General features: G+C 38.5%; 1 protein-coding gene across 1 annotated transcript; it reads right to left on the reverse strand.

Annotated features, from left to right (window-relative positions):
- Positions 1–15,395, reverse strand: snx22 (sorting nexin 22). The gene is made up of 6 exons (XM_026919396.3): positions 15,071–15,395; positions 5,770–5,955; positions 5,580–5,674; positions 4,718–4,756; positions 3,518–3,585; positions 1–1,395 (listed from the first exon to the last, which is right to left on the reverse strand). Exons 1-6 carry the CDS (start codon positions 15,149–15,151, stop codon positions 1,217–1,219), a joined length of 648 nt encoding a protein of 215 aa, XP_026775197.2. The 5' UTR covers positions 15,152–15,395; the 3' UTR covers positions 1–1,216.
- Positions 15,396–15,460: the final 65 nt, after the last annotated feature.

Here is a 15,460-nt window from a genome sequence, read left to right on the forward strand (position 1 = left end):
TCTGTGTGCCTCACTTTAATATTCACACCACAGACCATGAACACACACTCACTGTTTCTTTTAGGAAATATTTACACAAGAAACCACATGGGTTTAAATATAAGTGAAGTGAGTGGATTAGTTTATGGATTAGCAGAGTACTGACTGTTAAAATTAGTACAAACAGACTAGGAATGAAATAAATCAACATTCATTGATTCGGATGTTACAGTGGAAGTCTTGTAACTCCTCCAAGTTACAACAGAGACGTTCTCTTACCCTCTTGTTCTGTTAATTCCATTATCCCAGGCCATCTTTTTTTTTTATTTTATAGCAATACCAATTGTAAATGTACTTAAAATACACAAAATAAAACAGTAAACATAAAAGCCTCTTCACATGCTTGAGGATCCTCTGAATGTCAGGTGTGTGCAAATACAATATAGAGGTAATGTGGTGGACAAAAATGCTTTCAAATTTATATTTTCTTTTGTAAATGAGTCATTTTTAAAACAATTTTGACCAAACACTGGTCAAAATCACCTGAAATATTCTTTCTGTAATATAAATTATATATTTAATGTTTACTGAAGTGAGCCAAGCTCAGGTTTCACATTTCACATTTCTCAAATTTTAGTAAAACTTTAAAATAAAGATGAAAGAACATTGAAGATAAATTACATCAATATCATATGAATGTTAAATTAATCATAAATCAGATTCAGCGGGTAGCACTGTAGCTTCACAGTTCCGGGGTCCTGGGTTTGATCCTGAACTTGGGTTCATGTGCATGTTCTCCCCGTGTCCATGTGAGTTTCCTCTGAGTTCTCCAGTTTCTTCCTCTCTTCCAAAAATATGCTGGTAGTTGGATTGTCTAAGATAAAGGTATGAATGTTTGTGTGCGCATGCATGGTGCTCCGAGATGGATTGTCATCTCATCCATGGTGTATTCCTGCCTCACACCCAGTGCTTCCAGGAAAGGATCCACCGTGTCCCTGACCAGGATAAAGCGCATACTGAAAGTGCATGAGCGAGAGATACCAAATCTCCAGAACACTCCAAGTTCCAAACCTAGCAGAATATGTAAACAGTACTGGCTTTCCCCTTCCTGCCTTACAGAGATGACCCTAACAGAAGCCATATCAATGCTGAGGGATTTTATTCCAATAATAAAAGCACCATTTCCACCAGCCCTGGTCAGTCTGGTCAGTGTTGGAAAAGGTACCTGTCCCGTGTCTCAGGTTGTCTGCGCTTCTGGTAATGAGCTCAGGCTGGCTCTGTCTATGACGATGGAGGGAATAGAAGGAAGTCTGCGAACATGCCTAATGCTGGGCTTGGAGCATGTCCTAAAGCCCACCTTATTGTCTCTGGGGAAGAAGCCCTGCAGGACACCGGCTACAACCACGTCCGGCAGATCTGCAGGAAGAGATAGAAAAACTGAGGTGATGTATTTCATGAGTTTTCATGAACTTGATTTATCTTCAGCAGTATGCTACTTAATTAGAACTTTTTTTTAAATAATGCAGTTATGATGCTCTTTACAGAAACTACACGATATTTGTCAAACTTGTATACAGTACATTCAAATATTGATCAATTTAGCATCTGTACGATCAGACTCATGTCTGGTGTACATTTGAGTGTAACCTGAAAAAAACTCTTGTTTTGCAGTTAAATAATAAAAATTATCAAAAATTACAGCAAGTACAATATGTAAGCCTAGTACATATTAACAACGACAAAACAACAAAATACGCTGATAATCACAATTGTGCATGCGGGGACATCGAACTAAAATACAGTCCAAAATACAATGTGGCTTAATGTGAACATGTGATGTGTAAATGTTAATCAGAAAGCACAGATGTGGATCATTATTAGTTCCTCTGTTGACTAATAGGCGCCATTAAGCTCTGCCTAGGATGCAGATGGGTGTTATGTTTATATGAAATAAGGATTTATTTACTTGTTCAGGATAGAAATTGGCTCCCTGGTGCACTACAGCACTACACACCTTCTTAACTACGATTAGAAGTAGTTATATATAGCTTCCAAAGCTAATTTAAACACAAGTTAAACCATGCACTAATCATTGTGAAAATTGGGTTTCTGATTTACACGTTACATATGACGCTTTATACTAGCTTCACTGGAAGATTAGCACAGCAGGATAAATGTACTAGTTATGTACACTCACCAAAAGCACTAATGATCTCTGCTAATTCCTTTTCATGTTTCTTTGCTCATTTAAAAAAAGAGGTTGTATATTATAGGATAAGACGAAACCACAGTTATAAGTCTTTCTCAGTTTTTTTGTGTATCAAACAGTAAACAGGAACTAATTGCAGGTAGGAACTAAAGTTGTGCGTGGGGAACTGAAGAAACATCAGACCACATGAGCCACAGAATCGGTCCGAGGAATCATTCGAGCCAAATTTGGTTTTATTGCTTTACTGCGTCATACCTAATTTGCACAGAATTGAGAAAATCTCAGTTCATACGCCACTTGTTGCGATGTCACATTGTCGCTTGCTGGTGTTGCTCCGTGTCACACACGTACATAGAAAATGAATGATCACCTGCTGTTTAGTTGCTCTTTAGTGTTAATGTATGGTAAATTGATGTTGTATATTCTTTACACATATGACATGTGGACAGGATCTTGTGTCCATGCAGCTCAAGCTGATCATCAGTCGCATTCAAAACACTGCTCATTTTTATGTCGTGCAACTGTCATGAGTCAGGAGCAGATTTCTTTCGCAGGTCTGTACTCGTTTCAACTCAAAGTTGAGAAATAATAGCCAACAGCACTGACTGACGTTCTGTGTACTCTTTAAATATTTCACAGTGTAAGATAAAATGGCAATTGTATCAACGTCTACATTTCAAAATTCCCATAATTGTGACGTCATTCTCTAGGGAATGTTTTTATTGCTCGTTTTTACGTCATGCAACAGTCATGAGTCAGAAGCAGACTTCTTCGGAGGTCTGTATTCATCGCTACTCAACGGTGAGAACTAATTGCCAGTGTATAAAAGATTATCCGAGGAATGACTGGTGTTCTAGGTACTCATTAAATATTTCACAATATAAGAAAAATGGGAATTGTATCAATGTCCACATTGCAAAATTCACATATTTGTGACACCATATTTGTGACACTGTTCTCTAGGCAATATTGTGTCTGTAAAAGATTCTGTTGTGTCTGCAAATGGCAGTTAATACATTACAGCACTCAGTGGGTGCACTCAGTTTAACCTACATTGCGTACCAAGCCTAACCCTAACCCAAGGCGCTCGAGTGCTGCATCACAGGATCTCTGTTCCACTACAGCAGACAGATATTCACAAGCATTTTTATCTTCACAGGCTTATAAACTAAGCATGTCTAGACACCTAGATCTCCTCACAAGTGCACAAATTGTTATAAGCATTCATTCAAAAATGATGCTTAAAAAAATCTATGTACCAGGCAACACTGGCTCTTTCACAATGCCAAGTAAGACATCTAGTGGTGATTATATTAATGTATGCATTACCTGACTCGGAGGCAAGGAGATAGGGGTCACATGAGAAACCCACCACTCTCTGATGGAGCAGCTCACAGCTAGAAGAGATTAATTATACGAGTGAGGCGAATTTTACACTGCTACTTAATATCATTTAACAATTTACCAAAGTGTACTTAGGGAAGACAAAATGAAATGTCAAGCTTTTAATGTGTAAGGTACACCGAGGTCCTTGGTTACTGATGGAAAGGTATCAGGAAAGAAATGGTGGTAGTCATAGTAAGCACAAAAAAAAAATAATAAAAATTGCTGCTACATAACAATGCTTAACAATTTACAAAATTTCACTTAATGCTTAATGGACACGAGACAAAGAAGCAGTCTGTTCTGTTCTGAAAAAGCCCAACCAATTACCGTGTAAAAGTTTTTTCTCTTGCTAAGATTAAACTTAATCTGTTCAATATTTTCATGTTATCTTCCTGAAATCTGAATCTAAGGTCATGAACAAGTTTCAACTTCCTGACAAACACATTTTTCCCAGATACTCATCTTTACCAGAACCAAAGCAAATCTGTTCACAGAAAAAAACAAGGTCTCTTTCCTTATAGCTACCCAATGAGAGCTGTGTGGATCTGAGCAAAGCAGGCAATTACAGTCTGAGATTTAATAATGTACACACTCCAAGAAGCTAATTTAATTGTTTTCTCTTTTTAAGAGGTTTTTTTTTTTGCAATGTTTTAAATCATCTTACATGCATGCATGAGCACACACACACACATTTTAATTTCTGCTACTGGTTTAAACAATTATATATTTTATGTTTATGCAGGTTATGCAACTCAACAAAACCTCAACAACAATTTGGCAGCTCTTTTGTTTTAATGTGATCCAATGAAAGAAATACTAAAAGTTACATAATGTTACAAAAGTTACATAAAGTTACATAAATGTCTTTATGAATAGGATTTTATTCTGGTTTTTACTCAGCTTCATTCATTTAAAATACTGGTGCCAAACTTTTTTCCTTTTTTTCCCCCTCAGAGGACAATAAAGTGACAAAATTGAATAAATGAATGCATGTAGTTGGGAATTTGTTTCTGAATTTGCCGTTTTGCTCATTTTCATTAAGCATTCCTATATATCAAATTCTGCACCTAATCCTCTGCATCAGTATAAGTGATGAAACCATGTCCTGCATTTTTCATAAACAGTACTCCAGAAGACTCTTACCTTTTCACCTGTTCTTGTGTGTCCTTCTGCTGTTCTTCACTAAAACAATAATAATCACAAAAAATGTTATTACACCTATTACACTTAATCCTAAAAATGATTAATACACATCAGGTGGTACACAGTGCTTGGAGGTCAGTTGTCGAGCAGGGCAATTCCAGCATTAATAGATGGTTATATTTGGACTGACATTCGCTAACAAATGTCTCACAGCAGAGACAAGCTTAGGGTCAATGAGTCAATCTGTATATGTTGTCATTTAACCTCTTGAGAACAATGTAGAGAAATCTTGAAATCTCATGCAAGATAAATCATGTCAGAATTTTTCCACCCTCACTTTTCACTTGATTTTTTATACGTTGTAATTTCACATTGAGAGTGGAAAAAGTTCTGACATGATTTATCTTGATTTAATTTGTTTCATCACAAAAATCTCCCATTTTAACAGGGGTGTGTAGACATTTAATAACCATTGGACATGGTAATTTATCAGCATTATGGATGTGACATCATCAACAACTTTGGAGGGTGACTACACATTTTCTGAATTTTACCCTGAATTTTAAAGACCATCGCAGAATTCATCATACAGTATGTATAACATGAAAGATCACAAAAAAGTATAGATTTGAAAATATTTCTTGTGTTAGGAATACATTAAGATTAAGAAAATCTGGTGTTATGGACATGACATTTTTGCATCATGGATGTGACTCGTCTGAACTGTTTGTTAAAAACAGTGAAATATAAACAAGTTAACATTTCAAATGTCCTTTTTTGAAGGGAGAGGTTGACATTTGCATGGAATTGCTGTGCAGCTACACACAGCGTGATAACGTTACTACGTAGGTGTAGTACATACCGAAAACCACAGATCTTGTTTGCCGTGTGGAAGTGTTTCACCTCCAGGAAATCCAGCAGCTCCTGAGGAACCATTTCATTCTTATACAGGATCACCTACATGCAGAAATCATTACTGTAACATTACAACTATGCCCCAATATTGTACAGGCAGCATATAGAGGAGGTAGGTGTGTGACCTCCTGCTCTACCTGTATGTAGTCCTCCAGCTCCTGCCGTCTCTGCTCCAGGGGTTTAGTGCGCAGCTGGGTCCTCTTGCTGGGGAATTCAGGCAGCTGCAGGATCTTCTTGAGTTTCCGGTGCAACATGTGGAAATCGCTCTGCCGCCGCAGAACAAAGTGCTTCCTTCCATTGAACAAAATCTCCAACCTGAAGAGCTGTGAAACAGAGAAACTACAGTTCTGACACAAGTGGACGACAACAAACACACTCTATAATTGTCCTTTCCAAGGGATTTTCAAACAGTGCCCTCTAGTGAACTGACATGTTTATGACCACACGGATATCCAGACTTCTGCATACTGTATACCCAACTAATATTAACACATGATAAATATGGCATCGCTGTCAAATGTGCTAATGTCTCCTCTGATAGTTTTTGATCTCTTATTCATGTAGTATGAATGCTATGATGATGTGGCAGCTAGCTATTCAGCAAAACCAGTCAATAGAGATCAGGACTCGTCATTGTAGCTCAGTGAGACAGGCTACTGAGTTCTGACACATCTTTCCCGATTATATAAAGAGAAGGAGCTAAACGTGCTTGTTTCTGGGCCTCACCAGTTTTCTGTTTCAGGGGCATTACAAGAAGTGGGAGCTATTCTAGTAAGTCTGCCAAAAAGGAGAAGCCACAGTTGCACCAAACAAAAGCAAAAGTGTTCTGGATTACTTTCCAGTTACTAATGGGCACAGACACATGGAGTCTTAATCAAGACACAGGAGTCTTAATCAAGTTAAACAGAAAATACTCTTGAACTTAAAATCTGCGTCTAAAAGGCTGTAGTGATTCTATAGTCAAAGAAGATAGAGGCTGTGACTTGCCAATCTATGATCTGTGGCCCTATTTGCATTGCAAATACACAGTCACAGTCACTAACACCTAGCTGCAATCATGCATGAATCCAAATAAAGGTGTGCACTGGGACTGGGATCATGCAACACCTAACAGAAGAGTCAGCTGTTACGTTCATGAGTCAGATATAAAGCTCGTGGGACAAATAAAGGCTATGTTCATCAACATGGGACTGTATTGGACGCAGCGAGGTGATCACATGGTGCTACGTGATGTGTTTACTGTGTTCATTCAGTCATCATCAGTAAATGCTTTAGTCAACCGAATTAAAAAAATATCAAAATCCATTAAAGAAAAATTAAAAAGCAGGTACAAACAATAATAATTCAATTTCCACTTCAATTTTTCAATATTTATATAGCCCAATAACAATGAACATTGTCACAAAGCAGCTTTACAGAAATTCGGATATAGATATATTTAAAGAAGGGGTGTCCAATCTTATCCTGAAAGGGCTGGTGTGGGTGCAGGTTTTAATTCCAACTAAGCAGAAGCCACACCTGAGTCTATTGAAAGCCAAGATCAGCTGATTAAACAGGTTGAATGAGATTTGGCTCCTGCTTCATTGGAATTAATACATGCACCCACATCGGCCCTTTCCAGATAAGATTGGACACCCCTGATTTAAAGTTATCCCTAATGAGCAAGCCACAGGCGACAGCAGTGAGGAAAAACTCCCTGAGACGACATGAAACCTTGAGAGAAACCAGCCTCAAAATGAAACCCATCCAAACCCATTACTCTTCTACAACCATATACTACAGTGTCAAGCAGTGCTTGTTGGAAAGATCTTCAGTATAAGCTTCAGGGTCATTGTTGATTTCAGTACAGTGTAAGCTTTAAGACTATAATATCCTGATGCAGTTATCCACTGTATAATGAATGAACCTTGAGCATAATTCTTAGCAAGTGGAATCATTAGACGGTCCAATTGAGAACATCCACAATTATATTTAGGGTATATGTGGTGTACCATCCACAAATACTTGGGCCTGCACACGTCCAATGACCTCACATGGACCATGAACACAGCCAGCATCATTAAGAAGGCTCACCAACGCCTGTATTTTATGAGGAGGCTGAAGCAGGCCGGCCTCAGTGCTGCTGTGCTGACTTCCTTTTACCGGTGTGTGGTGGAGAACGTCCTGACATTCTCTATAACTGTCTGATACGGCAACTGCTCTGTGGCTGATAAGAAGGCGCTGCAAAGAGTGGTTAAATCTGCTCAAAAAATGACCAATAGCAGCCTCCCTTCTTTAGAGGACATCTATATCAGCATCTGTAGAACCAGAGCAACGAACATCATGATGGACCTCACCCACCCAGCCCATGAACTGTTCACCCTCCTCCCCTCAGTCAGAAGGCTGCGCAGCCTCAGTTGATGTGCAGCTTCTTCCCTGAGGCTGTGAGGCTCATGAACTCTGTGCCATAAGCTGTTCTCTGCACATTTTACTGCACTTTATCCCAACATCCAGCTTGGTTTTAATAATGTGTTTTATATATTATGATTTTAGGTTTTTATCATTGGTCTTAGGTTATGTATTATCTATTTATTATTATCTTTTTTTAACGCTGAAACAGTTTGAAGAAGAAGGTTATATGACTGAGCAACAGCCAACGAATGTGATGCATTCAATCATGGCAACAAAAGGTCACTGAAGTTCACCAGAATCACACAGAAGTACGCACTTGAATTGCATTTTTATTTTGAGATTGATTTATATTTTGTTTAGTAATTACAAACTGGAACATTATAAGCTAATCACTTAAACTTCAAATGTTTAATAATTACCATTTCTCAAAAATTGTCTGAACATGTATTACCACAGTGCTTAGGTATTCAAACTGTGGGGCACGTCCTCGCTGCAGTTTCTTCAGTGATTGACATTGAAAGTACCAGAAGAATCAATATTTAAATTACTTTATCAGACCTGCATACCTTCACGAATTTTAAGTAGGAGCACTGCAATTTAACATCAGCGTACACTGGAAAAAATATGCCAATAGAGCAGTCTTCTTTTTTTTTCCATAATAATAAGAACAGCAGATGAGTCAATTGACATATGAATCAGGAATAATTGAATTGTGTAGGTGTTTTGAGCTCTCCAACATGAACGTGACATCTCTGGAAGCCCTGCCCCCCTTCGCCCATCTCATTAGTAATTTAATTCCATTTCCTTACACTGCGCACTCGCTTTCTGTCAAGGTAAATGGAGAATACAAAGAAATCTATCAAGCTGATTGAATCAACATTAAATAAGTATATAGTTAACATCAGTTTACTATATTTTGTAAGAAAAAGGATGACAGCTTCCACCTTAATGAAAAAAAATGCAAGTCCTTCTTACAATAAAGAGCAGCAACAAAGCACGAAAAAGCACTCTGGGTTCAGCAGCGTCAGACTGAACCCTAAACATCCGCAAAACCATAAAAAACAATATATATAGCAGTGAAATTGTTGTTTTCCATGTAAATGAAGCCAGCCGGCCCCGACTCCTGCTTTTCTTGAAGATAACATCCATAAAAGAGGAATGCTGCTTCTTTAAAGTAAACGAGTAGTTTGTTCCCCTTTTGACGGTAATGGTTCCTGAACTCTCAGCCCTAGACTCTCCAGCACTTGCTCAGTTGCTCTATCTCACATCCCACCCTGGGCAGGGCCTTTTCTTATGATAAGTACGCCACTGAGAGAAAGCATTAAAACGACGACTCACTTTTTGGGGCCCCCACAACTTTAATATCTTACAATGTATTACAGATGCTACCGAAAAATGGTCAAAAACACCACTTTTGGTTTTCTTTCTCTCTTTTTTTTTTAATTAAAAACAGTTAACTACACCTACAACAATGTGTCAAATCTAACACATTACAAGTCTTGTTACCGCTAGTGATCACTGGACACTGCTTTAAAACGCTGTTATTCTGCTTTGCTGTCCCATGCCGGTCAGCACTCAGACGTGTTCAAACAATTTAAACAACAGATCAACAGAGAAAATGTCAGCCATTTCACAGTTTCTAATGTCACTTGTCATTAGACAAGCGATTTATGTAAGTATTATACATTATAAGGAAAATGTACTGTGTTACCTTTTTTTCCACTGTTTAATGTGGGACTACATATTATTCCTTTTTGGGGTTGGCAGATCTGCTCTATTATAAGACTCTTATTTTCATGTGGGAAAATGGGATGACTAGGTTGACTTGGACCTGTTATTTATAGCCTATGTAGACACTGCTGTAGTCTGTGTATTGACAAATTTATTTAAGATTGGGGTTGGGGTACAAGTTCTCTAAACTTTTGAGGGCCTCATGGGGAAATATATTTGCTATGGTGTACAGCCTACTAACTAATCAGTTTGTTAGACTTCAAAGTTTAGTAGTAGTAATATAACAAAAATCTCATTTTTAGGAGCCAAAAATATAACTCAAACACATTTCAGGTTTCTGAACATGATTGCAGATCTTTGCTGTTATCAGGGAAACATTTTCAGTTTCCGGTAAACTTCAACTGAGGATTTCACGTCCTTGAAGTTTCCCATTTTCCCTAACAATACCGGAACTAGCAGTACTCACTTCCACTTCATAACTGTTCTCACTCTGAGCAAAAGGTTTCACTTCTCATCTGCCTCACCTCTGAGAGAGGACAGGTCTTTGACTTGTTCCTTGTTGAGAGAATGGGAATGTAAGAGAGGCCTAATCGAGCATGCTTTGACAAGTCAAGGTGAAATGTACCTGTGTGATGCAACACTGGGTCCTAAGGGTGAGAGGGGCAAAGATTTACACACAAAAAATTCTTCTCAGCATGTAAGAAATGGCAATTCCTTGTGAGGTTTCAACTCGGCTTGCAATAAAGTAAAGTACACAGATTTCCCAAACTCCAGTGTAAATGTTACACATGATGAGTGGTGTGTTCTGTCGACTTTATTAGTTAAGTGAGTTAGTCTGAGAGGAGAGTCTGTGTAACTCCGCGTGCTCTGGAAACCCAGCAGGAATGTGAGAAACAGCATGACTCTCATCAACACCAGGCTGAAGTTGCCCTTTCAGGTTAGAGCAACGTGGTCTTTTTGAGCCAAATCCTGAAATCTGTTTCACACTAGATTTCTGCGTCCAAAATAATAAATAAATATTTTATTTTCCTTTATATAACAGTTAGTTCCAGTCCACTAATTTGATTAGTCAAGAGTTTCAAGAGTGCTTATATTTAGTATAATGATTAATTAATTTTATAATTATTAATTTCTTATTTATATAACTGTTGTATAACAGCAATATTGCACTCGCGAATCACGGCTGTGCCGATATTCAGTTTAACTCTTGCTAGTGCGATATTGCTTAAATAACAGCTCATCCCAAAGTGTTTTATTCGTCTTATACCACAGCAATATGCCAACACTAATAATTTATATTTATTACAGAATGATATCATACATGGTGGTAAGAGGGTGGCAAGAGTAACTTCACCTCACATCCCGTCAGCACGCCTTGTCATTTTTATTCTTTAATTAACATTTAATCCATTTACAGTTACATGTTGTGGCATGTCTGTGAAACAGGTTAGTTCCTGTTATCAATCATGTTATTTGTTTGTTAATAAAACAAAAAAACACAACTTGACAACTCCTCAAGAATCTCACAGAAAACTTCACCATATCAACAATTACACATTTGTGTGGATCGCCCACTATACAAGTCCCTGTGTAAGTTGTTACTACAGAAATGATTGTGTATCAGAAATATATATAAACCTGTGATTTGCCTTAAATCTTTTTTATAATGTCTTTTAAAAACTGCTGCTGCATAATCTTGCTGTAAAACATATCCTACATTAAAAGGGAGGAATACAAGCTACAAAAGGTTGAGTGGAATTAGTTTTGCATACAATTTACTTCCAATTAACGTTTATATTATTTGCTATTGAACTTGACTTGTGCCGAACTAAAACTTATTTTTTTGCTTCAGAGTAATACGACTGAAGAATCTGTTGGAAAGCGTCCTTGTATTACTTAAATAGTGAACATTTAACAGGTCCCTGTTAGTAACAACCCCATAAATAGCTACTGTTCTTCACTATTCTCTATTCAAAGTCTCCTCTATCACTTTAGAGTGAACCAATGAAAAATTTTGGTATTACCCAATCATGATCCTAGGTGAATCAGTGAAAAAAGACAGCTGCTTCAGCTAAATTACACCTTCGAGTTTAATAAACATAAAAATAGACTCGAACAGTAGGTCTACAACACACAGACAAACACATTATGTCTATAGTACACAGACAAAGACTTTTAAGTGCACTTATTTCATTGGAGTGTAGCACAAAACAAGATTTGGATTTAAATGGTTTGAGGAGGCAGGTTTACAGTGGCACTGCTGCTCCCCACTGGTTCATCTTATAGCCTCCTCTGTACCAACACTCATTTATTTAGGTAGACAGGTAAAGATTGTAACTTAAGCTGCCCAATATTATACAGTTAGGCTCATCAGTCAAATCCTGGCTGAACAACTGAGCAGGTGTGAGGATGTAAAGTAACTTTCCTTCTCTTGCCCTTTGGTCAGAGGATTATGGCAATGTCCAAGGGACATGGACAGCTGGCTGAGGGTGGAACCCAAATGGACTGTGTGTATATATTGGTGGGGACCAAATATCTGCACAAGAATAGATAAATATGACATTTGGCTGCTCCCCACAAGGATTTTTTTTATTTTTAATTTCGTTTAAAAAAAGTAAAGGAGCCACTAAGGTTACTGAGATTAAGATGAGGGTTAGATTCAAACGTAGCAAAGCATTAATAATTATACCAGTAGAAGTTTCTTACAAGGATAGTAAGGAAAATGTGTAAGATTTCGTGTGTGTGTGTGAGTGTGTGTGTGTGTGTGTGTGTGTGTGTGTGAGTGAGAGAGAGAGAGAGAGAAGAATAATGCTAATATTCTAAAAAGTAAATAACAGTAAAATTTAAACTGTGTCAGAACAGCAATCACAATAATAAAATAGCTATGAAGGACTTGATAATACATGACACATATCAAGTCATCACATGTACAGTTGTTAGTGTCAAACATGTTTTACTCAATCATAAAAATATGATTGTTGAAATACATTTTTAATATGAATTTTTTTTATTAAATATTAAATATCACTTCAGAGTTTCCCATGTTCATGTTTCCTGTGTTCAATGGTTTCCTCCAACCTTCCAAAAACATGCAGGTAGGTAGATTGGCTGTGCTAAATTGCCCTAGGTGTGAATGAGTGGGTGAACGTGTGGGTGCATGGGGCCCTGCAATGGACTGGCATCCTATACAGAGTCCACAATGTTCCTGGGATAGCCTCTAGATCCACTGAGACCGTGACCAGGAATAAATGCTTACTGAAGATGAATGAATGAATATTAATGTTTTTTATTAGAAAATACTTTTACACAAAATTTAACCGTGGAACAGAAATACAATATGCCATGTGCTTATTAAAACTTAACATTAATATATCGACACATTTTTAAATATGTTAAACCAAACAATCTTATTGTGATGTTCAGCCAAGTAGAGCTTTTTAAAATGACCTCACAGAAGGTGTGTTTGTGTTTGTGTGTATGTGTGTGTGTGTGTGTGTGTGTGTGTGTGTGTGTGTATATGTGTGTGTGTATTTCACCTGTTTATCTGCGTTTGTGAATTGCACTGCTATAGAATTGTGCCAGTTGCGATGCTGAGAACCTCAAACCTGCTAAGACAGAACCTTACTACAACAGTGATGAATCCTTTGAACGCAATGGAAAAGGCACAGCATGGTCTACGTTGTTCTTAACCCCTGGGGAGAAAGCTTTGAGGGTACACACTAGCCTGCAGTGTGTTTTGGGTCAGAAGTACTGCCTGCAAAGAGCTCCATTCAGCCTCTCTGTTTCCTTCCATCCCTCCGTGTCTCACTGACACACTCTCACACACTCACTCTGTCTCACACACTCACAGAGCAGCCATTGTCACTGACGGCATGGTTGCGTGCATTCGCTAGAATGAAGTCCTAAGACACAGGACCCCCGTGTCCACACAGGCACTTACACACAAGGCCAATGTGTTCAACATGCCAGCTCAGAGTGGTCCAACAACACACAATCAATATTCCATTTATGCTTTTCTCCGTCACACACAGACTGATATGTCTGGCTTTCTCAAATTCAGGAAAAAAAAAACATTCATGATTTGAGAAATCCAAGAAGTTTTTCAGTTCATCGGCTCGGAGTGTAATAACGTTCCACTTTTTTTCCTATAAGAGCACACCTGTGTTGTGTTTTATTCCCCGCCGTATACATTCTAAGACATACATAGTACACATCTGAGTTTACAGTGGGCAGTTCCTCTGCGTCATCACAGTGCTGAGTGTGTGCAGCTGGTGCATGGCTTTTGGTGAATGGCATTTGAGCTTTGAGTGACATCAACACCTTTCAGCATGCTGTGATTCAGCTGACTCTTATAGGATTCTACTTTTAGCCTGAGAGATAAACATCAAACACACACACACACACACACACAAACTAGATTCTGGCATATTGTACTGAGCTGATGTGTATTACTGCATCAGATGACACATGTCGCAGCATGTTCGACTTTACATGCCAAAAGTCGGTGTGTGTTGGAATACCAATTAAAACCCAAGTTGCTTCATACAAAAATCATTCCATCGGTATCACCTCATATCCTGGATGGTGTGATTGAACATGTACTAGAGAGCAAAGGAAATGTTTCTTCATTGCCTTCTGGGTGAGAGTTAAGGCACTGACCCGGTAACATGGTGGACAGGTGCCTGGGTGTGAATCCCAAATGGGCTGTGTGTGTGTGTGTGTGCGTCAAATTAGTGGCACAGACCTCTGTGTATATAAGTCAGAACTGTTTCAGAAAAATGCATGTGCCTGGAAGGAGGAACTATTAAAGCAGCACACCGTTGTAGTTTAGTCATTCAATCATTCAGCTTGATGAGCGAATTAAAGGTGGATTAAAGTCGCACTATACTTTACATCTTTGGCTGCTTGTGTTCTTGTGAAATATAGATGTCTATCAAGAAGTATATGATATATAATATATCTCTATAATAGATCTCTATAATAGATCTATAATATATAAAATCACTTGGCAGGTTTAATGGGTTTGAGGCTTTAGAGATGTCCTGTGTGATGTCCTGAATACTAAATAATAGGTTTGATATCTGATAGGTTTGTGAGTTATTGATATCTGACTGGTGTAACTGAGAACTCTGTTAATAATAATCATATTATTATGGAAAGTGAATAAATTAGTATCGATTAGTGTGCAGGATACAAGTGGAGCAGATGCTTTATCTCCAAGAGGATTCATTATCACAGTGGTAAAGTGGTTTGTATCTTTATTTAGACTTTAAAAGCACACACTCTGGCATGAGTGAGAGAGCAGTCAGTACTCACTTTGCGTGACTTCCCTGACTCGTCCACTTCCCTGTGCAGAGACGGGATCGACACCTCAATCATCGCGGGCAGGTTCAGCATCGCCGCACGAGCGCCTGCGGGAAAACCGGCGTCTGCTCCCCGCACAAGGTCGAGAAAGAAGAAAAGCAGTCCGGCGTCCGTTCAAGCGCACGAGCCTTCCGCCATCGCCTGAGTGCGCGGGACAAACTTCCTCCTCTGTGCTGCAGTGACAATAAACACTAGGGAGAGATTTTCAAAAGAAATCCCACAGCAGGTAGAGTCTGAGAGCTCAGGACCACAACGTGAAAGCTTTAAGGCACAACGCTCCCAAACTACAGCACAAACCCCGCCCACAAACAAACACTCCGCGCGCTGATTGGCGCTTTCCCA

Source organism: Pangasianodon hypophthalmus, chromosome 9 (genome assembly GCF_027358585.1).
Source record: "Pangasianodon hypophthalmus isolate fPanHyp1 chromosome 9, fPanHyp1.pri, whole genome shotgun sequence".
Taxonomy (NCBI): domain Eukaryota; kingdom Metazoa; phylum Chordata; class Actinopteri; order Siluriformes; family Pangasiidae; genus Pangasianodon; species Pangasianodon hypophthalmus.